Source organism: Ylistrum balloti, unplaced genomic scaffold (assembly GCF_031769215.1).
Source record: "Ylistrum balloti isolate Yb309-2 unplaced genomic scaffold, AGI_CSIRO_Ybal_v1 Utg369980, whole genome shotgun sequence".
NCBI classification, from domain to species: domain Eukaryota; kingdom Metazoa; phylum Mollusca; class Bivalvia; order Pectinida; family Pectinidae; genus Ylistrum; species Ylistrum balloti.
Window position 1 is genome coordinate 861,577 of NW_026782068.1, and position 13,016 is coordinate 874,592.

General features: G+C 35.4%; 1 protein-coding gene across 1 annotated transcript in view; it reads right to left on the reverse strand.

Annotated features, from left to right (window-relative positions):
- Positions 1–4,331: 4,331 nt before the first annotated feature.
- Positions 4,332–13,016, reverse strand: part of LOC132547822 (fibrocystin-L-like) — a 44,821-nt gene continuing 36,136 nt past the window's right edge. Inside the window, exons 40-46 of the mRNA XM_060211624.1 lie at positions 11,192–11,400; positions 10,674–10,725; positions 8,708–8,916; positions 8,024–8,075; positions 7,124–7,585; positions 6,704–6,909; positions 4,332–4,418 (exon numbers count right to left, since the gene is read on the reverse strand). Of these exons, the coding sequence (XP_060067607.1) occupies positions 4,332–4,418; positions 6,704–6,909; positions 7,124–7,585; positions 8,024–8,075; positions 8,708–8,916; positions 10,674–10,725; positions 11,192–11,400 (1,277 nt within the window). The remainder of the gene's footprint in view (positions 4,419–6,703; positions 6,910–7,123; positions 7,586–8,023; positions 8,076–8,707; positions 8,917–10,673; positions 10,726–11,191; positions 11,401–13,016) is intronic.

A 13,016-nucleotide genomic window follows, 5' to 3' on the forward strand; every position in this document is an offset into this window, starting at 1 on the left:
ACTTTCATGTGTGTTTGTAACGGCTACTAAAATACATATTTTGAAATCGATTTTTTTATTGGCAGGCTGTTCACTAGGTCTGGTACTAACTTCTGTGTGAGAGATATGGAGAAAGAAGATCTACCGAAGGTTCACGAGTTACTGACTGTGCTGGACTGGAACATGGAAAAGGCGTATCTAGACTGCGCAATCAAGACTGACCCCCGGGGATTCGTAGTGGCAGAAACACCATCAAAGAAACTCATCGGTAAACAATGATGATGATGATGATGATGATGATGATGATGATGATGATGATGATGATGATGATGATGATGATGGACACAAGAGTACATGTTTAAACACATAATATATAATCTAAATAGATATGTAGATAATTTGAAAAACGACATAGAAACAATCATCAACATTTAGTGTTACAAGGGAGACAACTCCAATTAAATTCTTATGATAAGTTTACTCACGACTTCGAATAACAGATCACAGGAATAAATAAAATCTAGATGAGTTATTGACTTTGGTTGAAGGATATGGGTCACAGGTCGATGGGTAAAGAACCCATGCAGACAGGTTTGATATAGCTGACCGAACACAGCTAGGAATTCCTTGAAAATGATATGGAAAGAAATATATAAATTAATTTTATCAGAAATGACATTATGTTTTATAATGAATAACGTATGAGGTACGGCTTCATGGGGAAAATTGATTACAATTAAATTTTCATATTTTCAGGTTGCCATGGTTTTCTTGCACATAATCCGTCCATGACCAACATGGGATTGTGGATAGTGGACAAAAGTTACCAGGATGATCAGGTGGGACATCAGTTGTTTGGAGAACTCTGTACCAGATTTCCTACAGGTACAAACATTGGTACCTTTATCTGGCCTCATTATGTTGATAAGATTAAGGAACGCTATGGTATTAGCGTCCAAAAATCATACATGACCTGGTATAATTACGGACTCATCAACCCCGACACTTTAAAACCTTGTACTGAGGAACATTTCCAAGTTCTATCTGTTTCGGATATCGATATGTCCGACCTTTTTTCTTACGATGCAGAAATCCACCAAGTTCCACGCGAGGTATATATAAGGAATTGGATTCGTCATGACCAGTCAAAGACCTACGTTGCCGTGCGGAATAACAAAGTATGTGGTTATGGTGTGCTTCGGTCTCAAGATTCGCACAATCAGATCGCTCCGCTTTACGCTGATGGTAAAGACATTGCTAAAGCTATCGTTCGCAACTTAGTCAAACATATACCAGGACAGATCGTAGGATTATCAAGTCCGCTTCAGAACTCGTCTGCGATTGAATTCGCCGCAGCCAATAATATGATGAAATGTGGAAAGCCTTTGTTGATGGTGTATTTAAGACCAGGTGTCTGTGTGAACACTGACAGAGTCTACGCTGTCTCCTCGAACTCGTTTGGAAACTGCTGATATCTGTCTCAGTATTTTGTCATAATGTATTTTTAACTTTGTGAAAATACTGTGACATGATCAAAAACATTTCGTGATTCAATATTCGTTATTTCGAATGAAAATGACAATCAACACTAATGTGACGTATTCATTTACACAAATGTAATTCCTGCCAGGGTAGAGTATCCCATACTGCCTTATCACCAAAGAATTACCTCAAGCGTTTGTCCATATGACGAATTTCTCGGATTCGAAAAAATGACGTCATAATTCATACTTAACGCGATTCATATATTTTTTTATTGCATTTAACATGTTAATATTTCAACTGCATTATTTATTTTTTTAAAAAAAGCATAAAAGCAGAGAGGGCCCACAGATATGATTCCAATCGATTGTCAAATGCTAATCTGATCCACCACTAGCATTCTATTGAGTGTCATCTGGTGACGCCGTTTGATGGAGCTTACAAGTCTAATGACCGTTTTTGAAACTGTTGAGATTTGTAAAATTCTTGATTACCTGATTGATGTTGGCTTGATTTATGGACTATGACTTTAAATTTTAATTTTTTGTGTTAATATACCCATTTAAGATTTTTAGCATTTGTGTTTTACCTTTTAGTTTGATGTTATTTCCTTTTGGATCGCTATGTGTTTTATCGGTTGATGGCCCTAATGACCTTTTATGTGTTGACGGGCCGTTAAGACTGTAATAATAATAATAATAATAACAATGATAATAAACAAACTGGATTCAGATCTTCAAAACACGTACAAAATTATAACACACTATTTCAACTGGAGTTACTTCCCCTTAAACCGCACACATGATAATTAGACATAACGTAGATTCAAGTGTGATGTCGGTGCTCATATCTTATGAACGATGTCTCTCACGACTCGTATTTTTCCAAAGGTCTCCCATCTGTTTCACGTCAGTTCTTACAACTCTGGATTGACAGATAGATATCTTGCGTGAAGGCTAGTTTACTTTAGAAACTGCCGCGGAAGGGGTGGAAATGGTGAAATGACGTCACTTTAATACTTTCAAAGGGTTTCTTAGCCTGCTGTTTTGATTGTTAATGCTACAGATAACATAAACGGGCCTGATACCCGGTAAATCTATTTCGATTGAATTAAGAATCTTTCATGGTCAAAGATGAACCCAAATTATGATGCATGTTGTCCTTTGTCATCAGGGACCTGAGGGGCGGGGCAAAAAGTAGTCAAAATGACTAAAATGTCCGAACACTTTTCTTCTTCTCAGCACCAATATATGGTTGAATCATGGGTGGAAGGATGTTGAGGTTAATTTAATTACCATAATGGTGAATTGTACACCTCAAATGTCGCACATTTCCCGTTGTGGAGGGGTAAAGTTGTCTATACTTTATATGGAAAAAAAACATTTACAAGTATAACGTTTTTGGTCGATAATAACATTTTCATTAAAATTGTCCAGCAACACAGGCATTGAGGTTAAAAGTCAAATCTATACTTCTCATCACATACAGCACGAGTCTGGCGTTCCGTTCAGGAATATATCAAATAATGATTTAGGTAACCAGTGTTAAACGAAATTCTTTATTTACTTAAATATGAAGTATATATGTAACAGAGATCATTATTCATTTCAATGCTTCCTCTAGGGTTCGAAAACATGAACTTCACACTTGCTAGTCTGAGACTCCGCTGATCAGGTTAAAGAGACATTTTCTTCAGCCGACCAATTGATTGCGTTAAGGATCTATATATACAGGAGCTGGAATGAAGTTTCATTCAACGTGAAATTACATGAAACGAGCTTTATATGGTTTTTTTATGCAATTACAAGGGAAATTTATCCGCTGATCTCTGACAAATTGGTGTGCAGGTACGTCGTAGAGTGATCGGTAAAAATGACCAGACAAAATGTCAAATTCACAGTAACTAGAATGTCAGGATATCCAGGGGTCAGATTACAAAGGATATCAAAATACTCAGAGGTCAGATTAGTCAGAATGTCAGAATATCCAGGGGTCAGATTATAAAGATACCAAACCACACGCGGTCAGGTTATCCAGAATGTCAAAGTATCCAGGATTCAGATTACTATGGATATCAAAGACTAGGGGTCAGATTAGTCAAAATATCAGGATATCCAGTAATTTTATTTCACAAGGTATAGAATATACAATTCACAGATTAAACAAGATGGAGGAATGCTCAGGAGTCAAACTATACAGGACATGAGAATATTCAGGTGTCAAGTTGGACACGTGATCAGAGCTAATCATCAAGAGATGGCAAATTTCCCATCCCAGGCGCTGTCCATTTATATATGTTTGTGAGGTTTAGGTCATTTATTGCTTGTAAACACAATATGTTGCCATAGAGCCAAGATCTTGTCAACAATGGCAATTATTAAGGCTTTTTTTTTTACCAGGGTATCGATTTCAAGGGACATAATCTTACAATGCAGCAATTATTTTTAGACCGATTTTCAGGATATGTATAATACCAGGATGTACATTTACATGGATACAATTCCAAATAAGAGGCATGATATGAATATATATATTAAGTTTCTGGTTTGGCCCAGTATATTCGGTTTATCACCTCCTGGAATTTTGCGAAATAAATGAGGTAAAAGTGGGGCTTTGGGGTACTAAAAGGGGGCAGGGTAAATCACAAATATGATCTGTTGTTTACAGAATTAGAAAACGATCAATATAATGCAATTTAGATAGGAATATAAAAAATGTGAAAGTTCAATTGTCACTGAAGACATCATTTGTATATAATGGTGTATTAAGTCAGGAGATTATTTAAGATCATCTTCAGTTAAAACATATATTGTCTACTCAATCATTTCCTTTCTGATTCATATATGATTTTAAATTGGCAACTTTCCATATTAGCTACACTGTTTCTTTGTATTGAGTTTTGACTTCTCAAACATCTCAAACTTGGTAATTTCAAATGTCACTGCACCTGAAATGGCCTGAAAGGCGCAGGACATCCGTTTTATGTTATTAGTGTAAGATTTAGTATCAGTAAATAATGTATAATATACGCGTATCATTTGTTCTGCACCTGTGGCTGCAATGTGTTTCATGTCCTTATTTGTTTTAAAAACCTATATCTTATAAATACAAAGTTTACAACTACAGTGGAAAGATAAATTTGATATGTCTTATATGCAGGTAATTTAAGTCTTCTAGCCATAAGGAAATAATTTGTTTTAGTTGTTAATGTTAACCCGTCTCATCGTCTCCATGTTGATGCCTTTAATAAGCACACCGTTTAATACAGATTTTGGAAAACGTGGCTTGGAGTGCATGTCCTTGCACAATACCAAGTATTTCCTTTATATTATCTAGATATTACATATAAATGTATGTACACGTTACTGAAACAAGTTCAGAGTGTAAGTATAGCTTGTTTACATGACCAATATTAGGCATTGGTACTACTGCTTATGTAAAGATTTTTCAAAGTTGAATTTGCACTTTGCTTTCTTGGTCACTATCAGCACTTCCGATAAATAAACAAAAGACATTGCTATACTGCCATCTACATCCACGGTTGACAGTATTAGTAAACTTGCTTTCATGGACAACATTGTCAAATTGCTTTCTTCCGTCCCATTGATAAGTACGAAAGCAATTACAAATCATCCCAATATGATTGCTTTGCAGTTGCCTTCCATGATAGTATGCTGACAACGATATTTTATGTTGTGAAGTTATACTGGATGAACATTTAAGCATTGGTCTTTGTTTACATTGCTCTCGTTTGGGAAAGAGACATTACTTAATTTAATTGACCAATATTTACACAACAGTTGTCGTCGAAGAAGTTGAAGACGCTTACTTTTCCAGATCACCTGGTCTTAGTCTCCTCGCCCTTTTTCGGAAGTCTACATGTAAGTCTTTTATATTTTGCTCTAGTTTCAACGAATTTAAGTTTAAGTTAACATTTTGTTTTACAGGTTGACATTTTCTGTCTTGTTTTCACAAAATAAGAGGAAAAAGATAGAAGATAATTTTATTAGAAATACAATAATTTAAACAGTTATAAACATAGATAATCCAGTTCAATTTATTATCAACAATGATTTCCATGAATGCTGCTTGACATTTGGCAATGGGTTCTAGAAAGCATGCCTAAAATCTTCATAACAGTATTAACAAAACCAGATAAAAATTGATCTTTCTTCGCTACATAACACGTGGTCAGTAGAAAGCAGTTACTTAAAATTTGTAACGTTGATATACAAATAATAATATATGAATGTATTTATATATATCAACCTACTCTTCTTAATTGCACATTTTTCAGACAAATATCTAAAACTTTAGTAAAAACATTATCATATCGTGATATACCTCCATGGTGTATATGAGTCATTATAGAAATACAGAAAACAATTGGGTATTTTTTAGATTTCTTTTTCGTTTTCAATCACTGAATGAGGGATATGTTATGACACATTTTGTTATTTTTGAAAGAAAAAAAAAGAAAAAAACCATTTTCGAACACCAACAATTGGTCCCTTCCTTGATTCTTCGTGCTTTTGCAAGGAGGCATGCTATTAATCCTAGAAAGTAATTAGATTATCGCTCACAAATTATCAGAGAATCATGTCAGTTTAGGTTTTCTAAAAAGTTTTATTCTAAATTTTACATACAACTATTTTTGAGCAAATTTGACCAATCAAATACAAAAACTGTTTCAGGATTAGATCGATATAATTTTGTCTTCATTTCAAGCTCAAAGAAGAAAATAAGAGGTTAAGATTATCAATTATCTGGAAATAAATTACATTTATGTTTGAATTCGTATCAATTTAAGCAAAAACTATATTGTATATTTCTGCAACAGATGGAAACTGATCAAATGTTCTTTATATATGTGCATAAACTACAAAATTAAAAAAAGAAAGCATCTGAATGAAAACAGCATTCGGCAAATAGTTTGATCTTGCTATAAAAAGAATAAACACTTCATTTCTTTTTCCCAGCACCATAACACTGTTCCAAATATTCCAAATTCAATGGGAAGCACTCTAAACGTATGAATTCTTAGATATATGTATACTACAGACAAGAAAACAGTATAAAGATATAACACATCCATTACGAGGGATGAATGTCATGAACGAGCCGTTTATTTCCTTTTGCCGGTGTAATATGTTAGTGACGAAAGCGTGTCGTTACTGATCCAATGTGGTTTGTCACTGGCGGAAAGTTGATACAGCCTATTGTTATATGCCATACTACCCACCATGGACGAAGGCATTTGGTTTTCACTTTCAAACGTCGGTGTTGATGTCCTCATATCTCCAGTGGTTTGTAGTCGTGGGATCAGTTGCCGAGGCTTCATTTCATTTCCAGACTCCACATGGGTCAGGGATTCATATCTGCGCCAATTGTTTTCGCCTGTTCTCGTGGTACAGTCATCCGATCCCACTGAAGTTTTCGTCAGATGTTCTGATGAAGTATAGAAAAGCAATATATAACATTTGTAGGTTTACATTTGTAAGAAAAGGAAACAATAGGTATCGTAAAAAGATATTTATACCTGATAGCTCTTGTTTCCGTATCTTCCAACATTTACAGACGATGACCATGAAAATAATCCCAAAAAGAACGACAACAGGAGTCACCACTATCACAATAACCACGGGAAAAGATATTCTCTCACTTTCCGGTGAAGATGTCGTCTCTGTAGCCGCTTTGTCGCTCGTCGAAGACGATGTCGTCGTGTACGTAGCTGCTTTGTCGCTCGTCGAAGACGCTGTCGTCGTGTACGTAGCTGCTTTGTCGCTCGTCGAAGACGCTGTCGTCGTGTACGTAGCTGCTTTGTCGCTCGTCGGAGACGCTGTCGTCGTGTACGTAGCTGCTTTGTCGCTCGTCGGAGACGCTGTCGTCGTGTACGTAGCTGCTTTGTCGCTCGTCGGAGACGCTGTCGTCGTGTACGTAGCTGCTTTGTCGCTCGTCGGAGACGCTGTCGTCGTGTACGTAGCTGCTTTGTCGCTCGTCGAAGACGCTGTCGTCGTGTACGTAGCTGCTTTGTCGCTCGTCGGAGACGCTGTCGTCGTGTACGTAGCTGCTTTGTCGCTCGTCGAAGACGCTGTCGTCGTGTACGTAGCTGTTTTATTGTTCACTGAAGGAAAAAGTCATTATGACAATTTCATAACCCTAGAGGTAGTATAACAATGTTAAATGGGAGGTGAACTGGCCATATCATTCAGTAAATATCATAAATTTCATATACCTACTAACGACGATTATGTACGTACGTGTGTAAATGACAATGATAACCAAGTCAAAGTTAAATTGTTATGAGGTTCTCTTCATAATCATCATACATTCAGTCTTGTGCCACGAAAGTGTTTTCGCTCATTGGATATACTTATTTCTCCTCAACACACGTTTTAAAAGATATCTTTATTTGGATTACTTCAAAAAAGTGAGATATTTCTATAAAAAGGTTGATAAGTTTCTAGAATGTTTTTCAAGCCTTTTATTACATTTTGGAAAGGAAATAATGTTAAAATTATCCGAACAACGTCATTCAGATAACTCAATGAAAATGGCCTACCTGTGGTACTTGAGGATGACGTAGAAGGAGTCGCATCGTTTCCCTTAGTTTTCTGGTAATTCATATCAAAATACATGCTGATTATGAACATTATATGAAAATATGAACTTTTTTTCGCGATGACATAAGGAAATATCTCTCATTCCATTCCGTAAATGATATATTAACTGAGACAAAGTTTTTTTCTTATCATTATTTTATTTCAACGAGTCTTTGTTAATCTACAGATCAAATATGAACTGTTGCGTAAATCAAATATCAAATGGAAATGAAATAAACATACTTATCCTTGAATTATTAAGGAAAATATTTTATCAATTTCTGAATATATACATATATGGTCTCCATTGCTACTTTACAATGCAATGTGTAACTATGTGACGTTATTCGATTATCAAAAACTATCATAAAAATATGGAAGGTTATTAGATACATGTGAAACACACAAACAATATATATATGGGAATATTCAATGAACAACAAGGCAAGCAAGTGATAAATGTATATTTATACTAGACAATATCGTTCACTCCATGATTTTATATATATTTTATATATATAGAAGGTTATTAAATACATGTGTAATTCACTAACAATATATATGGGAATATGGGAATATTCAATGAACAACAAGGCAAGCAAGTGATCAAATGTATATACTACTGTAACAGGGTTGTCACTCACTGAATACGATGCCGTTGACACCGTAGCAGTTTTGTCACTCCCTGAAGGCGATGCCGTTGTCTCTGTAGCAGTTTTGTCAGTCCCTGAACGCGATGCCGTTGTCTCTGTAGCAGTTTTGTCGGTCCCTGACGGCGATGCCGTTGTCTCTGTAGCAGTTTTGTCAGTCCCTGAAGGCGATGCCGTTGTCACCGTTGTCGCTTTGTCACTGACTGAAGGAGAAAATCATTACGACAATTTCATAACCCATAGAATTGCAAATATATAGAAATATGTAACCGCAATGGCACACATCATTTTTTTCAATTGTTACTAGTGACGACAAACGATTTATATGTAAGAGTACGAGAACGAAAGAAACAAAGAAATACATAGAAAAACCTACCTACAAAATGGTAAAGACATAGAACATATACAAATGACATTTCATATCACTGACGACAAAGATATGACCAGCTTGGACTTTTCAACATACGACTTGTGTTAGTTCCCTCTCGGTTTTGGATACCGCAATTCACTTATATTTCGCTAACTTAACTCTTCCTTCGAACATATTTGCAAATACACAATTTCTTTGCCGTTGATCTAGATCTGGACATTTATTCGAGAATGATTCGCTATTAGAGACATGAACACTTTAAAACTCCAGTGGTGTTATTCGAATCAACACCCACACTTATTTTCATACAAATAGGTTATTTGAATTCGCTAGTGACTCACTTCCCATGCGAAATATTAATGATTAACAGTAGTGCATTTGAAATCTGTAACATACTGGTAGATTTCACTTTGAACATTTGGTGCTGTAGGAAACAAATACGAGATACAGTATATTGTAAGTACATATAGATTGTTGTACACATATAACTGATGGAATAGGTCATTATTGCCAATGCCGTAATTATATGCATGGTGACTTTATTTAATTCAGCGCGCTACTCACATAATCACTTACCTTTATCAAAAATATCGTTGCTTCAGGAGTATGCTTACCTTTGTAACAGTATGACCTTCCAAATTGAATTTCGTTATAAGTCTTTTTGTTATATAGAGTTTATCGCTCTTGCATTTAGCAGGGTAAGACATAACTGAGTACTTGGGGGAAACATCAGTAAGTTATGTCAGGGCAGATGATTGGGGAAAACAACAGTAAGTTATGTTAGGACAGGTGATTGGGGAAAACAACATTATCAATGTTAGGACAGATGACTGGGGAAAACAATAGTCAGGTCAGGGTTATAATATAAGGGGTCTATTGGGGTGAAGGATTAGCTTAAATCGGGTGTCTGGGGTGAAAACGACTTTTACATTTATGTAGATGAGACATAAACATCCTTGTTGTTTCAAGGATAACGTTTTTCTATTTTCGTTAATAAAAAGACGATATTTTATTTGCAACTACATTTCATACATTCAGTAGCACCTGCATGGTATTGTACAAAAAGACACAAGCAAATGAAATCTTTTGATATGAATTGATATGAGATGAAGTAGAGCTTAACAATGAATCAATCTGCATCATACAACTGTTTCGTCCTTTTACGACTCGTCAATGACAATAAGTTCCTAAATGTTGAAACCTTGAAGGCAACTGAGGAAAATTGAAAGACCAAATCTATTTTGGGAGGTGAACTGGCCATATCATTCAGTAAATATCGTTAACTTCATATACCTACTAACGACGAGTATGTGTATACATGTGCAAATGAGAATGATAACCAAGTCGAAGTTAAATTGTAATGAGGTTTACTTCATAATCATCGTACATTCGAGCTCAGTCTTGTGTCACGAAAGTGTTTTTGCTAATTAGATATACTTATTTGGATGATTTCAAAACAGGTAAGTTATTTCTTTAAACAGGTTTTTCAATCTTTTTTTATATTTGTAACCGCAATGGTAATGTGTGAATGTTGGTAAGGAAATATTGTTAAAATTAGTCGAATTACGTCATTCAATGAAAACGGCCTACCTGTGGTACTTGAGGATGACGTAGAAGAAGGCCCATTGTTTCCCTTAGGTTGCTGGTAATTCAAATGAAAATGCATCCTGATTATGAGCATCAGATGAAGATATGCAACTTTTTTTCGCGGTGGCATAAGGAAATATCTCTCATTCCATTCCGTAAATGATATATTAACTGAGACAAATTTTTTTTCTTATCATTATTTTATTTCAACGAGTCTTTGTTAAGCTACAGATCAAATATGAAATGACAATGAAGTAAACATACTTATTATCGAATTATTAAGGAAAATATTTTATCAATTTCGGATATATACATATATGGTCTCCATTGATACTTTACAATGTAATATGTAACTATGTGACGTTATACGATTATCAAAACCTATCATGAGAAATACAGAAGGTTATTAAATACATGTGTAATTCACTAACAATATATATGGGAATATGGGAATATTCAATGAACAACAAGGCAAGCAAGTGATCAAATGTATATACTACTGTAACAGGGTTGTCACTCACTGAATACGATGCCGTTGACACCGTAGCAGTTTTGTCACTCCCTGAAGGCGATGCCGTTGTCTCTGTAGCAGTTTTGTCAGTCCCTGAACGCGATGCCGTTGTCTCTGTAGCAGTTTTGTCGGTCCCTGACGGCGATGCCGTTGTCTCTGTAGCAGTTTTGTCAGTCCCTGAAGGCGATGCCGTTGTCACCGTTGTCGCTTTGTCACTGACTGAAGGAGAAAATCATTACGACAATTTCATAACCCATAGAATTGCAAATATATAGAAATATGTAACCGCAATGGCACACATCATTTTTTTCAATTGTTACTAGTGACGACAAACGATTTATATGTAAGAGTACGAGAACGAAAGAAACAAAGAAATACATAGAAAAACCTACCTACAAAATGGTAAAGACATAGAACATATACAAATGACATTTCATATCACTGACGACAAAGATATGACCAGCTTGGACTTTTCAACATACGACTTGTGTTAGTTCCCTCTCGGTTTTGGATACCGCAATTCACTTATATTTCGCTAACTTAACTCTTCCTTCGAACATATTTGCAAATACACAATTTCTTTGCCGTTGATCTAGATCTGGACATTTATTCGAGAATGATTCGCTATTAGAGACATGAACACTTTAAAACTCCAGTGGTGTTATTCGAATCAACAACCACACTTATTTTCATACAAATAGGTTATTTGAATTCGCTAGTGACTCATTTCGACTTAATGAAAATAATTCCCATGAGAAATATTAAGGATTAACAGTAGTGCATTTTAAACCTGTAACATACTGGTAGATTTCACCTTGAACATTTGGTGCTGTAGTAAACAAATACGAGATACAGTATATTGTAAGTACATATAGATTGTTGTACACATATAACTGATGGAATAGGTCATTATTGCCAATGCCGTAATTATATGCATGGTGACTTTATTTAATTCAGCGCGCTACTCACATAATCACTTACCTTTATCAAAAATATCGTTGCTTCAGGAGTATGCTTACCTTTGTAACAGTATGACCTTCCAAATTGAATTTCGTTATAAGTCTTTTTGTTATATAGAGTTTATCGCTCTTGCATTTAGCAGGGTAAGACATAACTGAGTACTTGGGGGAAACATCAGTAAGTTATGTCAGGGCAGATGATTGGGGAAAACAACAGTAAGTTATGTTAGGACAGGTGATTGGGGAAAACAACATTATCAATGTTAGGACAGATGACTGGGGAAAACAATAGTCAGGTCAGGGTTATAATATAAGGGGTCTATTGGGGTGAAGGATTAGCTTAAATCGGGTGTCTGGGGTGAAAACGACTTTTACATTTATGTAGATGAGACATAAACATCCTTGTTGTTTCAAGGATAACGTTTTTCTATTTTCGTTAATAAAAAGACGATATTTTATTTGCAACTACATTTCATACATTCAGTAGCACCTGCATGGTATTGTACAAAAAGACACAAGCAAATGAAATCTTTTGATATGAATTGATATGAGATGAAGTAGAGCTTAACAATGAATCAATCTGCATCATACAACTGTTTCGTCCTTTTACGACTCGTCAATGACAATAAGTTCCTAAATGTTGAAACCTTGAAGGCAACTGAGGAAAATTGAAAGACCAAATCTATTTTGGGAGGTGAACTGGCCATATCATTCAGTAAATATCGTTAACTTCATATACCTACTAACGACGAGTATGTGTATACATGTGCAAATGAGAATGATAACCAAGTCGAAGTTAAATTGTAATGAGGTTTACTTCATAATCATCGTACATTCGAGCTCAGTCTTGTGTCACGAAAGTGTTTTTGCTAATTA